The sequence below is a fragment of the Hylobates moloch genome, unplaced genomic scaffold, assembly GCF_009828535.3.
Source record: "Hylobates moloch isolate HMO894 unplaced genomic scaffold, HMol_V3 SCAFFOLD_3, whole genome shotgun sequence".
Classification (NCBI taxonomy): Eukaryota; Metazoa; Chordata; class Mammalia; order Primates; family Hylobatidae; genus Hylobates; species Hylobates moloch.
The window spans coordinates 36,291,435-36,316,662 of record NW_026652278.1 but is presented as its reverse complement, the minus strand read 5'-3'; the positions used below and the strand labels follow the sequence as shown (position 1 = coordinate 36,316,662).

The 25,228-nt window shown below is 53.0% G+C and overlaps 1 protein-coding gene across 1 annotated transcript in view; it reads right to left on the bottom strand.

Annotated features, from left to right (window-relative positions):
- Positions 1-2,890: 2,890 nt before the first annotated feature.
- RRP12 (ribosomal RNA processing 12 homolog) overlaps positions 2,891-25,228 on the bottom strand; it is a 47,773-nt gene continuing 25,435 nt past the window's right edge. Inside the window, exons 16-34 of the mRNA XM_032135286.2 lie at positions 20,444-20,508; positions 20,189-20,351; positions 19,560-19,714; positions 19,247-19,314; positions 18,587-18,680; positions 17,438-17,596; positions 17,231-17,311; positions 16,970-17,075; positions 16,682-16,789; positions 15,942-16,099; positions 13,556-13,647; positions 13,257-13,424; positions 12,963-13,135; positions 12,625-12,750; positions 10,361-10,410; positions 7,031-7,103; positions 5,125-5,192; positions 4,719-4,801; positions 2,891-3,384 (exon numbers count right to left, since the gene is read on the bottom strand). Of these exons, the coding sequence (XP_031991177.1) occupies positions 3,282-3,384; positions 4,719-4,801; positions 5,125-5,192; positions 7,031-7,103; positions 10,361-10,410; positions 12,625-12,750; positions 12,963-13,135; positions 13,257-13,424; positions 13,556-13,647; positions 15,942-16,099; positions 16,682-16,789; positions 16,970-17,075; positions 17,231-17,311; positions 17,438-17,596; positions 18,587-18,680; positions 19,247-19,314; positions 19,560-19,714; positions 20,189-20,351; positions 20,444-20,508 (2,093 nt within the window). The 3' untranslated portion in view covers positions 2,891-3,281. The remainder of the gene's footprint in view (positions 3,385-4,718; positions 4,802-5,124; positions 5,193-7,030; positions 7,104-10,360; positions 10,411-12,624; positions 12,751-12,962; positions 13,136-13,256; positions 13,425-13,555; positions 13,648-15,941; positions 16,100-16,681; positions 16,790-16,969; positions 17,076-17,230; positions 17,312-17,437; positions 17,597-18,586; positions 18,681-19,246; positions 19,315-19,559; positions 19,715-20,188; positions 20,352-20,443; positions 20,509-25,228) is intronic.

The window sequence follows — 25,228 nt, the reverse complement described above, 5'->3', positions numbered from 1 at the left end:
TCTTTATCACTTTTATAGTGAAATATATATGATTTTAATTTTTAAAATTACCCTTTGAGGACACATAAGCAACCAAGAAAAAAAAAAATGGGGAAAGGACTCTGAGGACTGAAAACAGGCTACCTGAACTTCATAAGCAATTTTGTTGCATGCTGCAAACAGTACAGAAAAAACACCCTTCTTGGGACTGATCAGGCTGTAAGTAAGACTAGCTCTAAAGATGGCCACTGGCAGGAATGAACTGCCAGGACAGTCCCCACCAAGCCTTCTGCCACAATCACGAGAAGGGAAATAGTGAAGGGGCAAGGTCAGTTTACCCTGACTCACCCATGGCCAGAAGTGTCACAATGTGGACATGACTAGACGGCCTCTGCAAACCCCCAAAGCTTGACCACTCCCTTGGCCAACTGCAGGGTTGCGGTTTTCGGAGTCAAGCAGGGTAGGATCTGTTTTCCATTTCTGAGAATGAGTTGGAGGATGGACCCCAGAAAAGCAAGCCTCAGATTGACATTCCCAAAAGCACAAATTGAAAATCTGGAGAGAGCTCTCAACTTTCCTATTCACCCTAAAATTGGATGAATCTTTTCTTGATGAACACTCCTAAGATTCTCTTTCGCCCCCACTGTTGAAACAACACTGACTTTTTTTTTGAGACAGAGTTTCGCTCTTGTCACCCAGGCTGGAGTGCAACAGCGCGATCTCAGCTCACTGCAACCTCCGCCTCCCGGGTTCAAGCAATTCTCCTGCCTCAGCCTCCTGAGTAGCTGGAACTAGAGTGTGCCACCACACCCAGCTAATTTTGTATTTTTAGTAGAGACAGGGGTTTCACCATGTTGGCCAGGCTGGTCTTGAACTCCTGACCTCAGGTGATCCGCCTGCCTTGGCCTCCCAAAGTGCTGGATTACAGGTGTGAGCTATCGCGCCCAGCCTCAAGAACACTGACTTTCAAAATACATGTTTTAAGCACCTGAAGTTTCGGGGTGAAGATTAATTCTTGCCTCTGCATCAAGATCACTTGCATTTGAAGTCCACTTCCAAAAGAATATGGCATTCAGCACATCACTAATGCCAACCTTTCTAGATGACCCGCCTTTCCCATCTTTAAAAGAAAACAAAGTTTCTTGGAAAATGTGCTATTATATAACAAAGAGGTTGGGTTCACGCTTTTTTTTTTTTTTTTTTTTGAGATGAAGTTTCACTCTTGTTGCCCAGGCTGGAGTGCAATGATGCGATCTCAACTCAGCCCAACCCCTGCCTCCCGGGTTCAAGTGATTCTCCTGCGTCAGCCTCCCGAGTAGCTGGGATTACAGGCATGCACCACCATGCCCAGCTAATTTTGTATTTTTAGTAGAGACGGGGTTTCTCCATGTTGGTCAGGTGATCCACCTGCCTCAGCCTCCCAAAGTGCTGGGATTACAGGTGTGAGCCATGCCTGGCCTTTTTTTAAAAAACAAACGAACAACACCAATAAGTCGGGCGCAGTGGCTCACGCCTGTAATCCCAGCACTTTGGGAGGCCAAGGCAGGTGGATCACAAGGTCAGGAGTTCGAGCAGCCTGGCCAACATGGTGAAACCCTGTCTCTACTAAAAATACAAAAATTAGCCGGGCATGGTGGTGCATGCCTGTAATCCCAGCTACTTGGGAGGCTGACGCAGAATTGTTTGAACCTGGGAGGCAGAGGTTGCAGTAAGCTGAGATCGTGCCATTGCATTCCAGCTTGGGTGACGGGGCAAGACTCCGTCAAAACAAACAAACAAACAAACAAAAAACAAAACACCAATGCTGGGCAATTGGCTCATACCCCTATCTACTTTACACAAAGCTTCCCAGTGCACGTGGTCACATTTCCTGAGAAAGGAAACAGGAAAGGACTGGGCTTGGCTTACTTCGACCCAACTTGTGTCCAGAAGTGTAACAGTGGGGAGTATGGTTAGATCCTCTCTGCAAATCTCTCATAGCCACTCCTGACCACCTTTCTTGCTTGCTCTCCAATTCTAGATTTCTGTGAACAAGGCAAGTAAACAGTGCCACCTCTGGGCCAAGTGTGGTTCCTCTCAGCTTTTCCTAGCCCCAAATCATTGGGAGGAAATGCCCTAATTTGGGGAGCGCTGGATCCAGTTAAGTCTTGGGTCCCCTTAGATAATGAGTGGAAGAGTGTGGTGGGACAGGCTGCCAGGAGGTGCACAGGGCCTCCTGGGACCATTATCAGAGCCAAGTGCCTTAAACTAGAATGGAAACGAGGAATATGTGTGTGCGCTCGCCTCATAGTGGGAGGATCTGAGATGGGAAGAATGTATCAGTCAGGTGCTAGGGCACAAAGCACACTCATATTGGGGTGTGGGAACAGTGCTAGGGTTTCTTTGCTTCTGGCCGCCTGTGGGATCGTATCCACACGAGGGGACCTGGGCTGACAGCACAGTGAGTGACCTCAGGACCTCTGTGCCATGCCTTTCTCTGCTCCAGACCCACAAAGCTGGACCAGTGAATCACATCGCACAAACAGATCCCCTGTCTGGGAAAAAAAGAATGTGGGAAAACAGGCAGGTGAATGAACCAGGCTATGCTGGGCACTTGGAGGGGCTCAGCAAACACTTTGTTGAATCAATGAACAAAGATGCTGGAGAGACTTGTGCCCAGGGCAGCTGGGGCAGTCCCTGGTGCTGAACTGCAGCTCTCGACACCAGCCCTGTGGCATTCGCTGCCCCTCCTGACACAGGTGGGTGCTCCCAGGCAAGTTCCAAAGCCTGTCCTATGGGCAAAGCATTATGATATGCCCTGGACTGGATGTAAGGAGTTAGACAGGAACAGGTCAGGCCACTGCTGCCAACAACTGGACACTGTTCTTACCCCTGGAGGGGGCAGATTATGAAACAGTTTCTAGAAAAAAAATGCAGGATGAGACACATTTATTCTACATCTGGTCACAATAAATCTCACCCAGACCACAGCCAGAATGCCATGTGGCTACAAGCAACTGGCAGAAACGGAGATCATCTGTTCTGGTGCTCATGGCCACTCTGGGCAGAAAGCAAAGGTGCCTCATGGCACCTACTCAGAGGCAGAGGCCACATTCCCATCTCCAGGCACCAGGGATGTCTCTGAAGGGTGATTCCATTTGGAGTTTCCAAAATCCAGGACTTCTGAGAGCCAAGCCCTAGTTCCAAGTCATCCTGAGTCCAGGCTCTGCCAGAATCTTGAGCACCTGGAGCTGGTGGCAAGACAGCCTGGGGGCTGAAAGGGCCTCAGACTGGACCACAGGGCAGCCCAGGGGCCCTGGGCCTCAGGGCCGACGATCCTTTCTGCGGTTTTTGTGTCCCACCTGGGAACCTCGCCGGGCAGCCTTCACCAGGCCTTTGAACTGTCCCTGCAGCTTCATCTTCTTCCTGCAGGGCCAAGGAACAGAAGGGTCACATCTGGCTGAGAATAGGATGCCCCCTCCTGATGCCAAATGATGGCTCACCCCCAGCGCCAGAAGGGATGAGAAGGGGGCCTCCAGGTGGTGACCAGCACATGAACTGGGCAGACCACACGTGGTTCCAGCTTCCACACAGCTTATGTCCTGACCTGGACATTCCACTTTGGCACAATTATCCCCCTGGAAACAGGCCTCCCTTCCATTCTTCCTCTAATGTATGTCCACAGAAGGTCAAAGCTCCCTCTGCCCACCCATCCCTCCATTGAAAGGTAATCTACAATCCGCAGAAGCTAGAACTTTAGAACACCATTTCCCTAGTAACATTAGTTTCCAAAGCAGTCCTACACATAACCCAATTTAAGGGCCAAAGTCGGAAACAACCAATAAAGGGATTAGAAAAGCAAATTATACAAAGCTATTAAAAATGATGACTATGGCCAGGCGCGGTGGCTCATGCCTGTAATCCCAGCACTTTGGAAGGCCGAGGTGGGCGGATCACGAGGTCAGGAGATCAAGACCATCCTGGGTAACACAGTGAAACCCCGTTTCTACTAAAAATACCAAAAAAAGTTAGCCGGGTGTGGTGGCGGGTGCCTGTAGTCCCAGCTACTCTGGAGGCTGAGGCAGGAGAATGGCGTGAAGCCAGGAGGCGGAGCTTGCAGTGAGCCGAGATCGTGCCACTGCTTTCCAGCCTGGGCGACGGAGCGAGACTCCATCTTGAAAAAAAAAAAAAAAAAAAGATGACTATGTAGAGTATGTATATACCAGAAAACATCTGTATGACATAATATCATGTTTAAAGAAGCAGTTCAGGGCCGGGCATGGTGGCTCATGCCTGTAATCCCAGCACTTTGGGAGGCTGAGGCATGCAGATCACGAGGTCAAGAGATCGAGACCATCCCAGCCAACGTGGTGAAACCCCATCTCTACTAAAAATACAAAAATTAGCTGGACATGGTGGCATGCGCCTGTAGTCCCAGCTACTTGGGAGGCTGAGACAGAAGACTAGCTTGAACCCGGGAGGCAGAGGTTGCAGTGAGCCAAGATCGCACCACTGCACTCCAGCCTGGCGACAGAGCAAGACTCTGTCTCAAAAAAATAAAAAAATAAAGAAGCAGTTCAAGTCAGTAATACAGGTAGGTACCAGCTACATGATATAGGTGCATGTTAAAAAAAAAAAAACAAAAAGCTGGAAGAGACGCAAATTGAGTTGAGAGTTTAATAAGGCCTTCCCTTCTTTAGAGCACTCTGTTCCCTCATCCCCACCCATCCTCCAGCCCCTAGCCTGGCACAGCGTCATACCTGCGGTTGAGCTTGCTTCTGTTGAGGGGGATGTAGGCATAGGGATCGGGCCGGCCTTTCTTCTTCACATCACCTTTTGCTTTCTGCTTGCCCAGAGAAACAGAGTCAGCTAGGAGGGTGGGGTCCCCCTTCTGTCCCTGCCCTAGACTTGACAGGCCCCATAACCTCCCTTCATCCTCTGCCTTAGGTGGTGCCAAAGAGCTCCTGTATCCTTGGAAGGCCATTCAACAAGGTCCCCCATTTCAGATGCCACAAGGTCTTGGCATCTGAACCCCTTCTTCTTTCCTGGCCTCAGTTGAGTTCCAGGAAGGTGCCGCTCAGGACAGTGATGGGCACAGCTCCTCCTTGCCCCTCCCTGGCACCTGTCCAGTGCCAGGAGACCCCATGCCCTACATGCAGCTCTTACCTTGGCCTTGTATTCGGCCCCAGGCATAGCCTTCTTGGCCACAGGGCGATGAATGCCAGAGCCTCCAGCTATAGGGAGAACACAGGACCATGAATCAGGCAAAGCCAGGGCAGCCTCCTCCAGAAAAGGCAATGGGTACCCTCTCTGAGAGAGCTGCCAGGGAGCAGATGAGTGAAGGCCAGGAACTTGGCTCTGTCCCCTATCAAACCAGGATAAAGACCTTCCTCAAGGAGGGACTGTCTGGTGATTTGACAGTTAGATCACTGGGCTCCTCAGACTGACCCAGAATCCTTACAGCTTACCAGAGACCTCTGGGAACACATATATTCTCCACTAACACACTAACAAAAAATAACCCTTATTCTCCAAAGTCAGACAGAATTCAGCCAGCCAGCCAGGTTCAACTCCCAGCTCTGCCACTTACAGCTCCAACCTCAGGCAAGCCTCTTAACCTCATCTGTAAGAGAAGGCATTTTAGGCTTTCCCCTCTTATCTCATTTGGGTTTCACACAAACACTGAGATAGAAGGCAGCTATTTTTTTTTTTTTTTTTTTGAGACGAAATCTCGCTCTGTCACCCAGGCTGGAGTGCAGTGGCGCGATCTCGGCTCACTGCAAGCTCCGCCTCCCGGGTTCACGCCATTCTCCTGCCTCAGCCTCTCCGAGTAGCTGGGACTACAGGCGCCCGCCACCACACCCGGCTAACTTTTTTTTGTATTTTTAGTAGAGACAGGGTTTCACCGTAGTCTCGATCTCCTGACCTCGTGATCTACCCGCCTCGGCTTCCCAAAGTGCTGGGATTACAAGCGTGAGCCACCGTGCCCGGCCAGAAGGCAGCTATTTAACCCATTGTAACAGACGTGAACACTGTGGCTTACAGAGATCAGGATCCTTGCCCAAGGTCAGCTGTCTTCCCCAGCCTGGACTTCAACATTCAACGACAAGTTGTGGATGGAATCCTACCATGCCAGCTCAGGAGGACTCTCTGAGATGACCAACACGAACCACCCCCATTCCTCATGTTTTTGCAGATGAGAAACTAGAAGCTCAGAGACAGACAGTGTAACCAGGCCAAGGCCACACAGCTAAGCAGAGGTTGGGCAAGCAGCCCTGACCCCAGGTCTCTGCCTCATCAACTGGCAGGTACTCCTGCCTCAGCATCACTCCATCCCAGGGCACAGTAGGTGAGCTGGCCCTGGCTCATGGGTGCCATAAGCAGAAGAGCCATGAGGTTGTGCAGCTGTGTTATGATGCTCTAGGACTGAGGACACACCAGCTACTGGAATCAGAGGCTTCTCACAGGAGCCCCTAGATCTCCAGATGCAAAGCAAGGGCTCTGCTGCAAGGGCTTGGGGGCAGGGGTCCTGCATGGCTGCCCTGGGAGGAAGGAAGCAGAGGTGAAGCCACCTTGGCACTTCTAGCAGCTGCTCTAGGAGGGCAACAGCTGGTGGGCCCAGAGATAGAAATAGAGGGGAACCCTCTGGCCAGACCCAATACCAACCTTCCCAGTTCCCAGCCCCGACATTGGCCAAGTGGCTTCTCCAAACCCAGCCTGACCCAGGGTTGGTGCTCTTAGGGTGACCGAGAGAGGCAAGCAGCTTGCAGAAGGGGCAGGCTCAAGCCTCTTGGAAGGCCTGGGCGGGTGGGGAGGAGCTGCAGCTCAGGGCTCCTCAGAAAGCTGGTGGTTCCATGCACAGATCTCCTAACCCGCAGGCTCTCCCACACCCCCAGGGCCCCTTAGACTCCAGGCCCGTCTTGAGTGTCATATCAGCCAACCTCTGTTGGTGCCAAGTGAGTGCAACCAGGCTGTGCACCCTCATGGCCCTGCCACCCCTTCCTGTGACTCCCCTCCCTAATGCAGGTGACAGGGATCCATGTGTCCCAGGACAGAGGAGTGGACGCCTCACCTTGGTACTGAGGGGGTATCTCCAGCTCCTCCTCCTCAGCCTCTTTCTGGTGCTTGAGCTTCTGGTGCTTTTTCTATAGAGAGAGAATAGGTGGGGAGTGAGTGAACCAAGGGATGTGCCCACCCTCGGGAATGCCAACAGTAACAGCAGAGTACCCTGCATCAAGCAGGAGAGGCCCTCCGCTAAGCACCCCACCTCTCACTTACAGATGGGGAAACTAAGGCCCAGAGAGGGCAAGGAACTGTCCAAGATCACAAAGCCAGGCAGTGCAGGAGAGAAGCTCTGGCCACGTCCTGACTGCCGGGCTGGTGGTGGCCGCTCCTGCTCTGCCTTTCCACTCTGGGCCCCACCCAGGCCTGCAATTGCCCAGAGGGCTTCTGACATCAGTTTACCCAGCCTTCCTAATGGGGAAAATGAAGTCCCTGGCCTCTTCAGAGAGAATAGCTTTACCAGTTCTTTGCTTCACACAAACCCCACCCCACTCTCCCTATTAATCACTCCCTTACTGATGCCCTACTAAGTGCCAGGCCCTGGGGACACAGGACACAAGATCTAGTTCCTGTGCTCCAGGGGCTCTCAGGTGAGTGGGAGACCCCTGCTCAAGCCAGTCATCACTGATCCTCAACAATGCTACCATCCCAGCAGGTATGAACATGGACAGTGAGACACGTAAGCTCATCAATTATATTCAACAGGAAGTGACAGAGCACCTACTGTGCGCCTGGCGCTGTGTTAGGCAGTCCAAGGCAAGGAGGGAGAGCCCAACAGCAGCCCCAGCCCACCAGATGTGAGCCTAGAACCAACAACCAGGCCAGGCAGAGGCATGCTGTGCAGGGAGGGGAGGCAAACAGAGGCAGCCTCAGCTGGCAAGGCTGGTCCCTGCACTGTGGTCTGTGCCACTGTGCCCCAGAAACCTCTAGAAACTGCAGATTCCCAGGACTCCAGCTACCCAGGAGATTCAGAGGCAGGCTCAGAGGCCAATCAGGGGAAAGGTGTGCCAGGTAAAGGGATCAGCCTGGGCAGAGCGAACAGGCTGCAGCACACACAGGGTGTGCCTGGGGGACGGGGGACTCCAGGTCCACTGGCCGAAGCCCAGCTGAGTGGGCTCCTAGTGGAGAAACAGGAACTGGGAGGAAGCTGACTCCAACTGCAATGTGGGGGACGATGGCTGAGCTGGCTCTTGGTTCAGCTGGTGCCTGGCCAACGGCCCAGCCCGCTAGCCTTGAATGGAGGCAACTACTTGAACCCCAGCACTTCATGCTCCCACAATGGTTGGCAGAAGTTAGAACTTGGCTGGGCTTGGTGGCTCACGCCTGTAATCCTGGCACTTTGGGAGGCTGAGGCGGGCGGATCACGAGGTCAGGAGTTCGAGACCAGCCTGACCAACATGATGAAACCCCATCTCCACTAAAAATACAAAAATTAGCTGGGCATGGTGGCACACGCCTGTAATCCCAGCTACTTGGGAGGCTGAGGCAGGAGAATCACTTGAACCTGGGAGGGGGAGGTTGCAATGAGCCAAGATTGCGCCACTGCACTCCAGACTGGCGAAAGAGCAAGACTTCATCTCAAAAAAAAAAAAAAAAAAAAAAAAAAAAAGAGTTAGAACTAAGTGCCATGCAAGAAACCCTCTGGGGGTCTCAGTGGCAGGAGCCAGCCACAGAGTGCAGCTGCCCTGGGGCCCTCTCAGTGCCTGCAGACAAGGCGTCTGCCCAGTCCCGCTCTGCCTGGGGCAGTGGGGGCCATCCTTAGAAGGCCGTGGTTGGTTCTCCCCAGCCAGGAAGAGGAGTACGCTGCTAAGGATCTGCAAAGCCACATGTGAAGATTCGCTCAAGGAACCCAGGAGGCTTTGACTGGAAAAAGATTTCCAGGAAAAGTGAATAATCAAGTCACCATGGCTTACTTCGCATCACTAAGTGGCAAGCACTGTACACAGAAACCAAGACTTGAGCCCAGGCAGTCTGGGCCCAGGGACACACGTTTGGCAGATGACTGCCATCACCTGGAAAGGGAGACTAGACTGGCCTGAGGGTGGCCTCTCGGAGGGGCCCATGTCAGACCAAGCAGGGGAAGGACTCCCAGTAGGTGAAGCTGTCCCACAGAAGCGGTCGCCTGGGCGCAGAGAGGGGCAGGAGGGTTTTCAGCAGAAGCCCCACTGCTTTTCCTCAAGGGCATCCCAGAGGGGCTTCCCACATCAGAGGCTGCTCAGGTCCTCAGCTACTCTCTGACCCAGGATTCTGGATATGTACTCAGCTCTTCAAACAGAATTCTGCGCTGTCACAATGCTCTAATAACAAAGCTCCTCCTCGGGCCATGCTGGACAGATGGACACTTGGCAAGGCATATGGGCAGACATTCACAAATATGACGCCAATGAAAACGGGGATGTGAGGAAGTGTGTAACACGGCAGGCACTATGGTAATGCACTTTACATGCCCAATCTTACCAAACTGTCCCAATGACTCCACCGGGTGGTCTATTTATAACCCCACTTTACAGATCAGGAATTGAGGCTTTAAAAGGTTAGGCTGAAGCCAAGATGGGACCCCAGAGTCTGCCGCTTCCCCACCGATATCACTATACCCCTGATGTAGGCTCCTGTCACCTACGGGTGGTGCCCAGGAAGGCTGGATGGGCCGGGGCACAGTCTGGAAGGACAGAAAGGGAAGAAACTGCTCCAGAATGGAAATGTTCCACTGAGCTTGAGACTGACAGGTGTTGGGTGACGGGTTGGGCCCACTTCACCCTTGCTGGTTCAGGTGGGGCAGCTGAGGGGCTGTTTCCATCCTGGGAGGCAGCACTCCCAGGTCAACAGGAGTAATGGTGGCAAAGAGGTTGAATTCCTGGGCTTAGGAGACTGGAAAACCAGGGTTCAAATTCCTGGTTTGCATAGACTGAGCCCTGTGACCCTGGGCAGGCTACTTACCTCTGTACACTCCTCTGGTCACTGGGACAACGGAGTCCCTATCTTCGTGAGGCTATGTGGAGCCCTCAGCACAGTGCCGGACGCACAGCCATGCTCCCCCACGGTGGATGCCCCCACCCCATGCAGGAGCACACAGGGAAGCTGCTGCCCTCGCCCCTGCATAGCACATGCCCTCGCTAGAGAGACAAGGGTCTCTGCCTTCTTTCTCCTTTAACTAAACAACCATCACCCCGTCCTGCATGGCACCCACAGCCTTCTGGACCACCTGCTATGCACACCTGTGAGGACGCACTAAGCCTTCCAGAAACAGGGCAGTTCCAGTGTCTATGTGTGGTGGGGGTGAGAAGCTGTGGGGCCCAGGCTTAGGTCTGAAGCCCTAGCCCCCGATCCGCAGATTACTCACACTCCTGATGATCACATCTTCCATTAGGTCAGCCATGTCTTCATCTTCACCTGGAGCCAAAAAGGAAAGGCCCATGAGCGCTGTGGGAGCTCCTCAAAACCTACCCTTTCCTTCTGCCCCCTCCTGGCTCACCAGGCTGAGGGGCCACCAACTCCAGCCCCAGAAAATTGCCTTCCTCAGACCAATATCATCCTTCTGCTAGAAGAGATGAGACCCCTGAGCACTGCCCCTTTCTCCTTCCCACCCTAGGCCCTAGGGATAACAGCCCCTCAAAAAAGTGGTGATCCTACTTTTGAGGTGAATATGGCTTTGTTTGAAACTTTTTTTTTCCCACTCACCCACCCTTCATCTGTTTGAGATTTGAAGAAAGCCCCAGGTTTCCGGGGGAGTCAGGCACTCCCGCAGCTCCATACACGCCCCCCACTGTGCCAGGAAGGCTCATTCTCCTGTTTGAAATCTCTGTCCCATGCAGTATGTGCTGGGCTCCATGTGGGAATATAAAGTATGAAACTGAGCAGTTGGAGGGAAGAGAAACTCAGGCGAAGTCAATCAACAACCAAGACAGTAGAGAGCACGTGACTGGCCATGTGTGGTGGCTCACACCTGTAATCCCAGCACTCTGGGAGGCCGAGGTGGGAGGATCACCTGAGGTCGGGAGTTCGAGACCAGTCTGCAACATGGCAAAACCCCATCACTACTAAAAATACAAAAATTAGCTGGGCATGGTGGTGCGTGCCTGTAGTCCCCGATACTTGGGAGACTGAGGCAGGAGAACTGCATAAACTCAGGACATGGAGATTGCAGTGAGTTGAGATCGAGCCACTGCACTCCAGCCTGAGTGACAGAGCGAGACTCTATCTCCAAAGAAAGCACATGACCAAGGGCTGAAGACTGGGTTTTCTCTGGGCTTGGCAGGAGTTCTAGGGGAATCAGGCCTAAAGGCTGAGGTGCCCAGGAAGGGCTACAAAAGGAGCTTTGAGCTGAATCCTGAAGAGCAGGGGGGTTTGGAAAGGCTGAGAGAGGGGGGAGGGGTCCTGACAGCCTCAGGAATGCCTGGGCACCAAGGGGGACAGGAGATGGGAAAGTATACAGGGGCGAGAGAGGAGCAGAGAAGACGCTAGACGCGGAAATATAACAGGCACATGTACACCAAGTACATACGCTGTACCCGTTACACCGATTCATCTTCATTCCAACCCAGAAAAGTGGGTATTAGGATCGTATGATATCCACTCTGAAGCAAGGAAATGGAGCTAAGGAGAGGCTGACTGAGTGGCTGCAGTCCCGTGGCTGGTGAGTTGGGTGCATGTGGAGCAGTGAGGCTCTAGTTAGGAGGTGTAGTGAGACAAGGGCTCAGAGCTCACAGCACTGTGAACCGAACAAAGGGATGACAGGTGTGTTCTTGAAGACCAAGGGGTTTCTTTTTTCTTTTTTTTTTGAGACAGAGTTTCGCTCTGTCGCCCAGGCTGGAGTGCAGTGGCACAATTTTGGCTCACTGCAAGCTCTGCCTCCTGGGTTCACGCCATTCTCCTGCCTCAGCCTCCCGAGTAGCTGGGACTACAGGTGCCTGTGACCACGCCCAGATAATTTTTCATGTTTTCAGTAGAGATGGGGTTTCACCGTGTTAGCCAGAATGGTCTCGATCTCCTGACCTTGTGATCCGCGCGCCTTGGCCTCCCAAAGTGCTAGGATTACAGGCGTGAGCCACCACGCCTGGCGAAGACCTAGGTATTTCTTAGCTAATGCGTGGATATGTGGAGAGGGGCCAGGAAAGACTAAAGAGAGCTCCGAGATGCCACACCGAAGGGACTCCCGGGCAATGTGAGACATTGGGATTGGGAAGTTGGGAGGGTTTCAGCCTCTGGCTCTTTCTGCCTCTAAATCATCTTCAGGGCCTTAGCCAAGTTTGCATTAAAAAAAAAAAAAAAAAAAAAAGAGGAAGGAAGATAAGGAGAAAGGAAGAGGAGGGGGAGGAGGAGGAGAAAAACAGAAGAGACTAACAGCGTATCACACACAGTAAGGGGAAGTACCATTTCTGATAGTTTCCTTTGAGTTAAATATGTATTGTATAAATGGCTCGGTTACAACATAAAAAGATTTCTTAATGTTTCTCAAAAAAAGTTTGAGAAACTCAAAAAGTTTGAGGCAGCTGCCAGGAGAAGAGCTTTTCCGGTCTGTTTTTACCTACGCTTCCTCAGCAAGTGATCACCGAAGGAATAAGTGAACACGGTGAATAAATGAATGGACAAGCCTGTTGGGCCCACCTTTGGCGCCTTCCTCTTCCTCCATCTTGTTGCCGTCTGCCTCCTCCCTTATGATCAGCCGGCCATCGGCGCTCACCTTGAAGCCGTGGTCCTTCTTCCTGCCCCGGCCTGGCCCTGGCTGTGTGGCTGGGGTGGAGAGTTTGACATGAGGAGGTGGAAAGCCAGTTCCATGCTACTCACTCTCATCATGACCAACAAGCCCGGCTCAGGGACCCCAAACGGGCACCTCTCAGCCTTGTCCATGGGCCTGCCATGGATGCCACCCCCTACCCACCACCTGAGAACCTGGCACCATGGCAAGTCTGTTTTCTGAGTGCACTGGCCAGCCCTGTGCTTACCCAGGACTCGCTGGGCCACCTTGGGATCCAGGAAGTTGAGGGGCTCATCCCCACCACCCTCTTTCAGCCATGCCCGGCTCCTCTGTCGTGCCAGCTTCCGCTGCTCCTTGCCCCGGCTTCTTTCCTCCTCATTGTCCTCCTCGTCCTCTGAGTCAGCTAAAATCTCCTCAATGCTAAGGACAGAGAAGCCCCCAGTCAGAGTGCCCCCAGGAGAGGCGGGGGTTAGTGGGCATTGCCTGGGCAGGCCCTTGGGTTGGGGTGACACCAGGTCCCATGGCCCTAACATGGTCTCACCTGTCGCCTTTGCCCTGGGCGGGCTCCTCCTCCTCCTCCTCCTCTTCTTCCTCCTCTGTGGCAGCCTGGCTCAGGGCTCGGTGCCTCTTGGCCCGGGCCTCAGCTTTCCGGATGTTGACCAGGACTTTGTGGTACTCCTCGGGCAACAGCCTTTTCACTAGCTCAAATCTGGGAGTGGCAAGGAAGGGCTGGTGAGAGGCACTGGCCAGACAGCACGACCCAGAGGTAGTGTCCCTGGTAGGACTGGAAATCCTCGGCCCCTCATCTGCCCCACCCCACCCCCCGCTCAGTGTACAGACCCAAACTTGCGGATGAACTTGGTGAACAGGTTCCGAAGCTTCATGCGGAAGTGCCGCCGCATGTCATCTGAAAGCTTCCCAATGGCTTCCATCTGCCGGACAGAGCACCAGGCTTTCAGGGAGGCGAGGCTTCCATGCTGCCCCCTCTTTACTGCTGTCCAGCCCAGGGACGCAGCATGATCAAGCCCAGCTGAGGGGAGGGTTAGCGCAGCCCTGCTCCTGGGCCGACACCCTGGCCCAGTCATGCTTCCCTCGGGTGGGCAGGCCCCATCTTTCCCCTGCACCCTCCTTCAGGACACAGGCCTGAGCACCCTCGCAGGATGAGAGCTTTAGTCTTCTCAACAGCGCTTGGTACTTGACATATATCCTCTCCTTGAATCCTTGGACTACCCCTGAGAGACATGCTATCACCCCCTATTTATAGAAGTGGACATGGCGGCACAGAGGGTAAAGTGTTTGCTAAATGGCCATAGAGGTGGGAATTCAGCCCAGACTCATCTAACGCTGTGGCTCCTGCTTCGCCCCTAGCACCCCAAGATTTCTCTTGGTCCCCTATGTCCCTTCCATCTCACTGCATTCTGCTCTGGCTGGATTCCTCTTAAGTCTTCATCTGGCCCAATTTGGGTTACACGTGCAGGTGGCAGATATTCTTATCTCCAGTGACTCCCAAACTGGCTAGGGGATAGGGTCTGCGTCTACTCTTTGTTTTCGAGAGTCTCGCTCTGTTGCCCAGGCTGGAGTGCAATGGCACAATCTCAGCTCACTGCAACCTCCACCTCCCGGGTTCAAGCAATTCTCCTGCCTCAGCTTCCTGAATAGCTGGGATTACAGGTGCCTGCTACCACGCCTGGCTAATTTTTGTATTTTTAGTACAGACAGGGTTTTACCATGCTGGCTAGGCTGGTCTCGAACTCCCAACCTCAGGCGATCCGCCCACCTCCGCCTCCCAAAGTACTAGGATTACAGGCGTGAGCCACTGTGCCTGGTTTTTTTTTTTTTTTTTTTGAGACAGAGTCTTGCTCTGTCACTCCGGCTGGAGTGCAATGGCATGGTCTCGGCTCACTGCAACCTCCGCCTCCCAGGTTCAAGCAATTCTCACACCTCAGCCACATGAATAGCTGGGACTACAGGTGCGCACCACCATGCCTGGCTAATTTTTGTATTTTTTAGTAGAGGTGGGGCTTCACCATGTTGGCCAGGCTGCTCTCGAATTCCTGACCTCAAGTGATCCACCCACCTTGGCGTCCCAAAGTGCTGGGATTATAGGTGTGAGCCACCGCTCCTGGCCTCTCCAACCACTCTTTGAAGGGCTTCTATAAATCCTTTTTTTTCTTTTGAGACAGAGTCTTGCTCTGTCACCTAGGCTGGAGTGCAGTGGTGCGATCTCAGCTCACTGCAACCTCCGCCTCCCAGGTTCAAGTGATTCTCCTGCCTCAGCCTCCCGAGTAGCTGGGATTACAGGCACCTGCCACCACGCCCAGCTAATTTTTGTATTTTTAGTAGAGATGGGGTTCCACCATGTTGGCCAGGCTGCTCTCAAACTCCTGAACTCAAGTGATCTGCCCACCTTGGCCTCCCAAAGTGGTGGGATTACAGGTATGAGCCACTGCACCCGGCCAGGGCTTCTATAAATTCGAATAACTCCATGATAGATCACTGATCTAGCTGTTCTCCCCACCTTTGGTCCCTAGTTAGGCTGCAGCCTCCGAGGGCAGCGGGAGGGCATGCTGATTCTCATCTGTCCCTTCCTATCTTGAACCCAAGGCCAGACCCAAAGAAAATATGCAAGTGGGACCCAGAGGTCTGATGTGACTCAAGCCAGTCACACATGGGAAACTGAGGCAGCAGCTACAGTGCACAGCTTGGCTGGAAGGCTGTCCCAGCCTGGGCAAGGCTTCCTTTGGGCAGGAGAGGGCCAGGGACCCTATACCAAGGGGCTCTTCAGATCATTCTGCGGCCCAGCAGGGGACCCAAAGGAACGGCTCTAACCAGCAAGGTCAAAATGCAAGATGGGAAAAAAAAAAAAAGGCAAGATGAGGGGTCCTGTGGAGGGAGAGCCCAGTGTCTGAGTCCCATGATCTGGAAAATCTCTGGCCTCAGTTTCCTCATCTGTAAAATGAGGAGTGGCCCTGCCCGTGGGCCTTTGCCCTGAAAAGCCCCTGTTGCCTTCCATGTAGGGCTCTGGGGTGAAGAAAGCCACCTGGGCAGCGTGTCCCCTCCTTGCCTCCACCTGATGGGCATTCCCCTATGGTCCCTTTTAGGGCTCCTTAATGACCTCTGGCTACAAAAAAAAAGTTTGAAACTTGCTGGCCTCGAGGCTTGCCGGGTCCATGCCAACAGCTCAGAGGCCACCTTGCTACCTGCTAAGGGGAATGGGGACACTCACCACCAGCTGCACATGCTTGGCCAGGTGCGCCACGTCCATGACAGTCACTGCCACCTTGATGAAGCCCAGTGCAGACTTGACCACGTCACGGGTACGGGAGGCCAGAAGCAGGCACACATTCTCCAGCAGCTGCTCCACTGTGCTGGTCCCCATCAGACCTGTGGCAGTGAGGGGGTCACTGTCTAAGACACCCGGGACCCCACCCAGACCCAAACCCTCCCCATTGGAAAACAGCCACTCAAGTGTCAGCAGAAGCTGACATTGAGAGCCTTTCCGTATGCCCAGGATGGTTCTAATCACGCTCCATGGAGTGGTCTTGGGTCCTTTCGTCACCCTGAGGTAGGTGCTATTTCTTGCTCCCATTTTAGAGATAGGAAACTGAGGTGCTAAGAGGCTAATTAAGATGTTCTAGGTCTCATGTCATTGCCAAGAGGCAGGACTAGGACTAAAATCCAGGCATCGGCCCTAACCGCCTCCCAACCACTCTGACAGTGGGATGCAGGGCCGCTGGACTGCACAGTCACACGCGGGAATGGGCCTGAGGAAGGTGCCTTGGCATAGCCACAAGGGCGGGAGGCAGCGACCCACAGGAAGGGAGACACAGAGGCAAGCTGGGCTGGGTGGCTTTTCTTACTTCCTCCAGGCACCTTTTCCCGGTTCCAGGAGCCACCTTATCCTGACCTTTTGGGCATCTTCCTAACCTGAGGGCTTCTCAGGCCTTCTAGGAAATAAGCATTTACCTTTAAACTCGAAAAGGAGGTGGGTCAGGGCCAGGATGCTGCAGCTGACCATGGTCACCGCGCCCACCAGGCCAGGGTAGATCAGGACAAGGTAGCGCTGCAGGGCCTCTGGGGACAGAGACCAAGGTGGGTCAAGCAGGAAGGACCCACCAGGTAGGGGGACTGAGGGCCAGAGAGGAGCAGCCTGCCCAGGGCCAGGGCACGGAGCTCTCTCCACCGTTTTTGAGGGGTGCTTCCCTCCACCCAGTCTATGAGCAGAGTGTCCACCCCCAGCCCCCTGGGCCTTACCTTCCTCGTTCGAGCCAAACCGTAGGAAAGCATGGCCCATCTCCACGAGCAGTGCAAAAGCGTTCTTCCGTGCGCCCACCGACACCTCCTTGGTGCACAGGATCACCTGGCCAAGACAACTCCATCAGCATCTGCTCCCTGAGCCATCCGCCTGGGCAGCGAATCGAGTCCTCCCACCCCCATCAGTGCCCTCCCTGGATCCTGAGGCCCTTAAGAGCCACATTCCAGGGACCCCCCTCTAAAACACACCTGCACACTCACCTCTGGGACGAGGGCACTGATGAACTCCTCGTGTTCAGCTGAGAGCTTCCTCACGATGTGTAGGAGGCACTTCAAACGGGGCTGCAGGCAAGGGGCTACCAGTCAGGACTCCTCCATGCTACCTCCACCCAACAAGCCTCAACAGTGGCTCCTTTCCTGGTGCTGCCCAGCCTCCCTCGGCAGAGTGGGTGGCCCTAGAGCCCTCACCCTCTTGGCGGGCGAGGAGGTGCTCCGCAGCGAGTCCAGCAGTGTCTTCTTCAGGTCCTCCAGGTGGCTCTGCACGAAGAGGGCCCTGGGGCCCTGAGGACTGGCACACACCTCCTCCAGCACTCGGTAGGCTTTCTTCTGCACCCCGTGGGCCTTGCTCTGGCAGACAGGAACCGGTGAGGGAGGCCTGGGGCTCACCCCCTGTCCAATGCCATCCACAGAGCATCCCCCAGCACTGGAGGGATTCTGAGCAGGGGCCCGCAGGGGCTCATGTGGCTTGACGGAGGACCAGTGGAATGTGGACAGCGAGTGGCTAACTCCTGGGCAAGGCACAGGGGTTGGGGGTGTGTGCTATGGGGCCCACCAATCCACTCCACTCACCCAGCTCTGGACAGTGCTCACTCCAGTGGCCTGAGCTCATGGTGCCTGGCACACGCCAAGGCCTGCACATCTGCTGCTCTTTCTAGCCAGAGCACTCTTCTCTCTCCTTCCAAGACTGACAACTCCTTGCTCCTCTAAACCAGCTCTCTGTCACACTCCCCCAACCCCCAACCCTGGACACCTTTCCTGAGGTGACGTGTTCTGGCCCTGGATTTCCATGTCCACCTGCAGTGCTGCCCCAGAGCACTTCTCACACTGTTAGGTAACTGCTACTAAACTGTGGCAATTGGGGGCAGCTTTCAGGGGGTCACTGCTGAGATCTGCAGGGTTGCTGGCCACAGCAGAGGGCATTTCAAGCTGAGGACCCAAACCCTGCAAAGGCACAGACGGTGCCTGTTGTATCAGGGAACCTTAAGGCAGCTGAAGGAGGCTGCAGCAGGAGTAGAGCAGAGTGGACTGGGTGGGATAAAGCTCAGGCTGGTCTAGGATGGGCCTGGGGAGTGAGCCAGGCAAAGAAGCATGGCCTTGGTTCTACAAGAGTCACTCAGCAGGCAAGACCTAAGCACAGCTGTGCATTTCAGTCCCTTTGGGACCTGTAAGACAGATGGGCTACACAGGACACAAAGGGAAGCCACTGCAGGAGAAAGCAGACAGGGACCTGATCTAGGGAAGCAGCAAGGGACAAAGACATGAAGACAGGCCCCACCTTCCCACAGCCCATCTGCCCCCAAGTGTGGCTGTGTGGGGCTCCTGGCCACCGAGGCTCACCTCTAGGTAGGGCCGGATGGTGGAGTATAGCTTGCTGATGGCAGCTTCGTCAGCACATGGAGCCAAGGCCACTACCAGGTCCAGGACAGACAATCTGCTCGGGGCAGGAGACCAAGGAGAGGGATGGGGAGCTGGAGAAGGGCGCAGACTACCAGTGTTCTTATGTCTACTGGGTACGGGGAGGTGGGAGAAGTCAGGGTGAGGACAAGGGGCTTGAAGGAGCTCATGAACAATAATAATAGCTAGCACCTAATTGAGCATTCATGAAGTACCAGGCACCGTTCCTGGTGTTTTACACCTGCTAACTCCTTGAATCCTCATAGCAACCTTGTTGCAAGAACTATTATGCCCATTTTACAGATGAGGCCTTAGAGGCAGAATGGGTAAGTAATTTGTCCAAGGCCACACAGCCCATAAGTGACGGGGCTGGGATCAGAACCTGGGCAGTGTGTCTCCTGGGTCCTTGTTCCTCCCTACCAGACTAAATGGGCTCTCCAGGAAGAAGGAACTAGTCAGCACAGCCTCTCAGCACAGCCTGGACAATTAATACTTCAAGGCTTCCTTAAATAGTGCGAGAGGGAACCCACAGTGCTTCTGCCAGATGCACCCTCCAGCTCCCTGGGCTGCTCCAGCTCAAGTGGGAGGCCCTGAGCACGTTACCTGGTAAAGTCAGAGCTGGCAGGGTCGAGCACCTTCTCACTGGCTTTTTCGAGGAGACTGTTCACCAACTTGTGGCCCCGAGGGAATGAAGAGGAGAGAGTCATTGGGGAGGAGCGAAAGAAAGCAGCAATGGCAGCAGTCCCAGAGTGGCCTCCCAACCATCAGCCCCCAGCCCTGCCCAAGCCATGACTGCTGGTATGTGCTCCAGAACGCAGAGACCCATGTGAGCCCTGGTGGGTAGGGTCTCAGCCTCTCCGACCTTGCCCACCTGAGAACTCCCCTCCTCCCTCCTTCCCTCCCTCCCATGGCTCACCTGAGTGTCAGTGATGGTGAGGTAAGTTCTGATGGTTTCCAGCACAGCCCGGCGAGGGGCTGGAGTGTCCCCGGCTGCCATGGGCTGCCCATACAGGTTGAAGAGGATCGGCAGGAAGTTCTTGGCAAAGCGACTCACTTCAGCACGGTCGGCCTCTGGCAAAAGGATCAAAGTTTGCACTAAAGGCACAGGAGTTGACTGTGCCTCAGTGGCTGCTGGGGCTGTGGCCCAGAGGCCCTCTCTTGGGGGAGCTGGCAGGACTTGGAATCCATAGGTTTGGGGCTCTCTGTGGCAGGAGCTGAGCCAGGGCATGGAGAGCCTGGTGCCCCATTGGCCCGTGGTCCTCAATGGCTCCAACCCCAGGGAGCCAGCAAAGTGCCAGCCACAGAGTAAGGCCTTTGACACTGACTGACTACTTCCAGTTGTCAGCACACTGGAAGTAAAGGTGGGAGAGAAGGGTGGTTTCCAGCCTCCTAGTATCCCCTGGGGTCTGCAGCAGAAGCAGCAAAGGATGAGCTCCAGAGGTGAGTTTCTGTGGCTCTGCCTAGCAAGGAGCGTGGCAAGCCAGGGGATGGGGCCAGGGACCTGTGTCATCCTCCCCAGCCCCCACTCCCACAGCCCACACGTACCTGCCTGGCAGCCCTTGGTGATGAGGGTGCGCAGGGCCTGGCACACGGTGACCCTCAGGTCTGGACGCTCACTGATGGCCGTGCCCAGCGTCCGTGCCAGCCCTTTGAAGGAGATGGCCACATCTGTGGGCCTCGTGCAGAACCCAGGCAGGAGTGTCCAGATCTGGAGAAGGAGGGGACAATAAAGGAAGGTGACACGCAGCCACCCGTACCCCTGTGTGCTTCTCCCCACGCCCTCCCCCAGCTGACCCTTACCTGCCACTGGAGTGTGTCGTAGATCTTAGACTCCACTGTGCTGCCTGCCTGAGCCAGGTCCATGGCTGCAGTGTGACAGAGGGACAGAGTGTGAGCCCAGCACCCTCCTGGCCAATGGCCTTATTTACCAAACCAAACCAAAAGCCCAATGATGAGGACAGGAATATGGGTGACTTCCCCCGATCCCCATAAATTAAATCATACTTGTGCATCCTAAAATACTAAAATGAACCTATAATAAAGAGAAAGCAAATGTCTCTCCACACTCTTACTCCCCCAGAGATTATGGCCTCTGTTTCTTGTTACTTTTTTATACTTCTTTAAACACATGCCCAACTTTTTTTTTTTTTTTTTTTGAGACAGGGTCTCACTTTGTGGCCTAGGCTGGAGTACAGTGGCGCAATCTGGGCTCACTGCAGCCTTGACCTCCCAGGCTCACGCGATCCTCCTACCTCAGCCTCCCAAGTAGCAGGGACTACAGGCATGCACACCACCACACCCAGCTTTTTGTAGACATAGGGTTTCAGCATGTTGCCCAGACTGGTCTCGAATTCCTAAGTTCAAACGATCCACGTGCCTCGGCCTCCCAAAGTGCTGGGATTACAGGTATGCAACACTGTGCCCAGCCACATGCCCACTTTGAAAAACATAAACAGGGGCCGTGTGCAGTGGTTCACATCTGTAATCCCAGTACTTTGGGAGGCTGAGGCGGGCAGATCATGAGGTCAGGAGACTGAGACCATCCTGGCTAACATGGTGAAACCCCGTCTCTACTAAAAATACAAAAAATTAGCCAGGAGTGGTGGCAGGCACCTATAGTCCCAGCTACTCGGGAGGCTGAGGCAGAAGAATGGTGTGAACCTGGGAGGTGGAGCTTGCAGTGAGCCAAGATGGTGCTACTGCACTCCAGCCTGCGCGACAGAGCGAGACTCCATCTCAAAAAAACAAACAAACAAACAAAAAACATAAACATAAACATGTACTATACATATAGCATTCTCTAACCTTGTTTACTTGATAATAAAGCTGGTAATATTTACTGAGCAAGTACTATGTGGTAGTCTGTGTAATCAGCACTTCACATGACTTTTTCATTTAATCCTCACAAAACTTGCCCGTTTTACAGATGAGTAGCAGGCCCTGGGAAATTAAACAAAATCTGCCCCAAGCCACGAACTGTGGAGTGGCGGAGTTGGGATATAAACCGTGTCTGTTCAACTCACCATCTGCTAAACTTGTCTGTCCCTACCTAGTGGTTTCTTTCTTTCTTTATAATGCCTACATCATATCCCAAAGTGGGACTTAAAAAATATTTTTGTAGAGACGGAGGTCTCTCTCTGTTGCCCAGACTGGCCTTGAACTTCTGGGCTCAAGCAATCCTCTTTCCTCAGCCTCCCAAGTAGCTGGAACTACAGGTGAGCCTACCACACCTGGCTAACTAAAAAAAAAAAAAAAAAATTTTTATAGAGACAGGGTCTTGCTATGTTGCCCAGGCTGTTCTTGAACTCTTGGCCTCACACGATCCTTCTGCCTCAGACTCTCAGAGTGTTGGGATTACAGGCATAAGCCGCTGTGTCTGGCAAAAAGTAGGGCTTTACCATAATTAATTTAACTGGAACCCTAATGAGAAAGATATTGGATGTGTTACAGTTTTTGCCAGTATAAGCCAATACTGTCAGGCACATCTTTGCTAGGAACATAAATCAGTGCGCACTTGTCTTTCTCAGGACAGATACCTGCGTGTAGTATTACCAGGACAAAGGGAATACATAACATCAGCCTTAAGAATAATGCCAGGGTTTATAGGTAACATTAATGATGGTAATGACCCTCATTTTGGGGGTTCATCTGTATTTTCTTTGATGGGCATATATGTCTGTTGAAAATAGAACAATTTTTTCTTTTTTAATATCACGAAAAATTTTAAGTTACTAATATGTGCACATTAATTCCAACATAGTGGAAATACAATACTATTTTTACACAGGAAAAAATGCAGCCAGACATGGTGGCTCACGCCTGTAATCCCAGCACTTTGGGAGGCCAAGGCGGGTGGATCACTTGAGGCCAGGAGTCCGAGACCTGCCTGGCCAACATGGCGAAAACTTGTCTCTACTAAAAATAAATAAATTAGCGAGGGGTGATGGTACACGCCTGTAGACCAAGCTACTCAGGAGGCTGAGGCAGAACTGCTTGAAAACCTGGGAGGCGGAAGTTGCAGTGAGCCAAGATCGCACCACTACACTCCAGCCTGGGCAACAGAGCAAGACTCTGTCTCAAAACAAACAAACCAACCCAAACAAAGCAAAGGAAAATACATTAAAAACTTGAGTAGTAATGATTTCTGGGTGGGAGAACTGAATAATGGCTTTTACTTTTTTTTTTTTTTTTTGAGACCAAGTCTCACTCTGTCACCCAGGCTGGAGTGCAGTGGTGTCATCTCGGCTCACTGCAACCTCTGCTTCCTGGGTGCAAATGATTGTCCTGCCGCAGCCTCCCAAGTAGCTGGGATTACAGGCGTGTGCCACCATGCCCAGCTAATTTTTGTATTTTTAGCAGAGACGGGGTTTCTCCACGTTGTTTAGGCTGGTCTCGAACTCCTGACCTCATGATCTGTCCGTTTCAGCCTCCCAAAGTGCTGGGATTACAGGCATGAGCCACTGCGCTCGGCCTTACTTTCTTCTTTAAGCCCTTCCTGTATATTCTACAAGATCATGTGTGAAATCAGGAAACCGTGCCCTAGAGCAGGGTTTCTCAATCTTGACAATGTGGACATTTTGGGCCTGGTACTCTTTGTTGTGTGAGGTCGTCCTGTGCATTGCAGGGTGCTTAGCAGCATCCTGGCCTCTACCCACTAGATGCCAGAGCACCCATCCCCCAACGGTAACAACCAAAAAATGTCTCCAGGCATTGCCGAATGTCCTACAGGCAGCAAAATCGCCCTCCTTGTTGAGAACCACTGCCCTAGACCAGGAGTCAGCCAACTTTTTGTGCAAAAGGGCCAGTACTTTAAGCTTGGCAGGCCATATGATTTCTTTTTTCTTTTCTTTTCTTTTTTTTTTTTTTTTTGAGACAGAGTCTTGCTCTGTTGCCCAGGCTGGAGTGAAGTGGCGCGATCTTGGCTCACTGCAACCTCCGCCCCCCGGAGTTCAAGCGTTCTCCTGCCTCAGCCTCCCAAGTAGGTGGGGTTATAGGCACCCACCACCAAGCCTGGCTAATTTTTTTTTTTTTTTTTTGAGACGGAGTCTTGCTCTGTCGCCCAGGCTGGAGTGCAGTGGCGCAATCTTGGCTCACTGCAAGCTCCGCCTCCCGGGTTCACGCCATTCTCCTGCCTCAGCCTCTCCGAGTAGCTGGGACTACAGGCGCCCGCCACCACGGCCGGCTAATTTTTTTGTATTTTTTAGTAGAGACGGGGTTTCACCATGGTCTCGATCTCCTGACCTCGTGATCTGCCCACCTCGGCCTCCCAAAGTGCTGGGATTACAAGCGTGAGCCACCGTGCCCAGCAAGCCTGGCTAATTTTTCTACTTTTAGTAGAGATGGGGTTTCACCATGTTGGCCAGGCTGGTCTCAAGCTCCTGACTTCAGGTGATCCACCCGCCTCGGCCTCCCCAAGTGCTAGGATTACAGGCGTGAGCCACCGTGCCCAGCCCACAGTACATATGATTTCTATCACAATAACTCTGTCATTAAAAAGTAGTGTGACAGGCTGGGCATGGTGGCTCACGCCTGTACTCCCAGCACTTTGGGAGGCCGAGGCAGGCAGATTTTCTGAGGTCAGGAGTTTGAGACCAGCCTGGCCAACATGGTGAAACCCCGTCTCTACTAAAAATACAAAACATTTTTAAAAAGTGAGCCAGGTGTGGTGGCGCATGCCTGTAGTCCTAGCTACTTGGGAGGCTAAGGCAGGAGAATCGCTTGAATCCGGGAGGCAGAGGTTGCAGTGAACTGAGATCGTGCCACTGCACTCCAGCCTGGGTGACAGAGCAAGAATAAATGTGTATGTGTCTGTGTTCCAATAAAATTTTATTTACAGGCTGGGCACAGTGGCTCACGCCTGTAATCCCAACACTCTGGGAGGCCGAGGCAGGTGGACCGCCTGAGGTCAGGAGTTCGAGACCAGCCTGGCCAACATGGTGAAACCCCATCTCTACTAAAAATACAAAATTAGCTGGGCGTGGTGGCAGGTGCCTGTAATCCCAGCTCCTCAGGAGGCTGAGACAGGAGATTCTCTTGAACCCGGGAGGCGGAGATTGCAGTGAGCTGAGATCGCGCCACTGCACTCCAGCCTGGGTGACAAGAGCGAGATTTCGTCTCAAAAATAAATAAATAAAATAAAATAAAATAAAATAAAATAAAATAAAATAAAATGTATTTACAAAAACAGACAGCAGATGAAATAGTTTAGCAATGCTGCCCTAGATCCTCAAAATCCAGTGAAAACGAAAAGCTTCTGAAGCCATCACTAGGCCGAGCAATGTAACCCCATGTTCTGCCTATCCTCACGTAGGCCTGAGTCTGCCTAACACAGGTCAGGAGTGAACTAGAGGATAAATAGAGAGAGGAGACCATGATCACGAAGGATAAGAAACTATGCCTGAAAGGAGAGGGGCAGGGGACTGGGGATGTGCAGCCTGAAGAAAGAACACCTCTGGGGTAATCATCATTTTCAAATACATACATATGATCTACAGTCACGCATCACTTGACAGGGTGTGTTCTGAGAAATGCATTGGTAGGTGATTTTATTGTGTGAACAGCATAGAGTGTATTTACACAAACCTA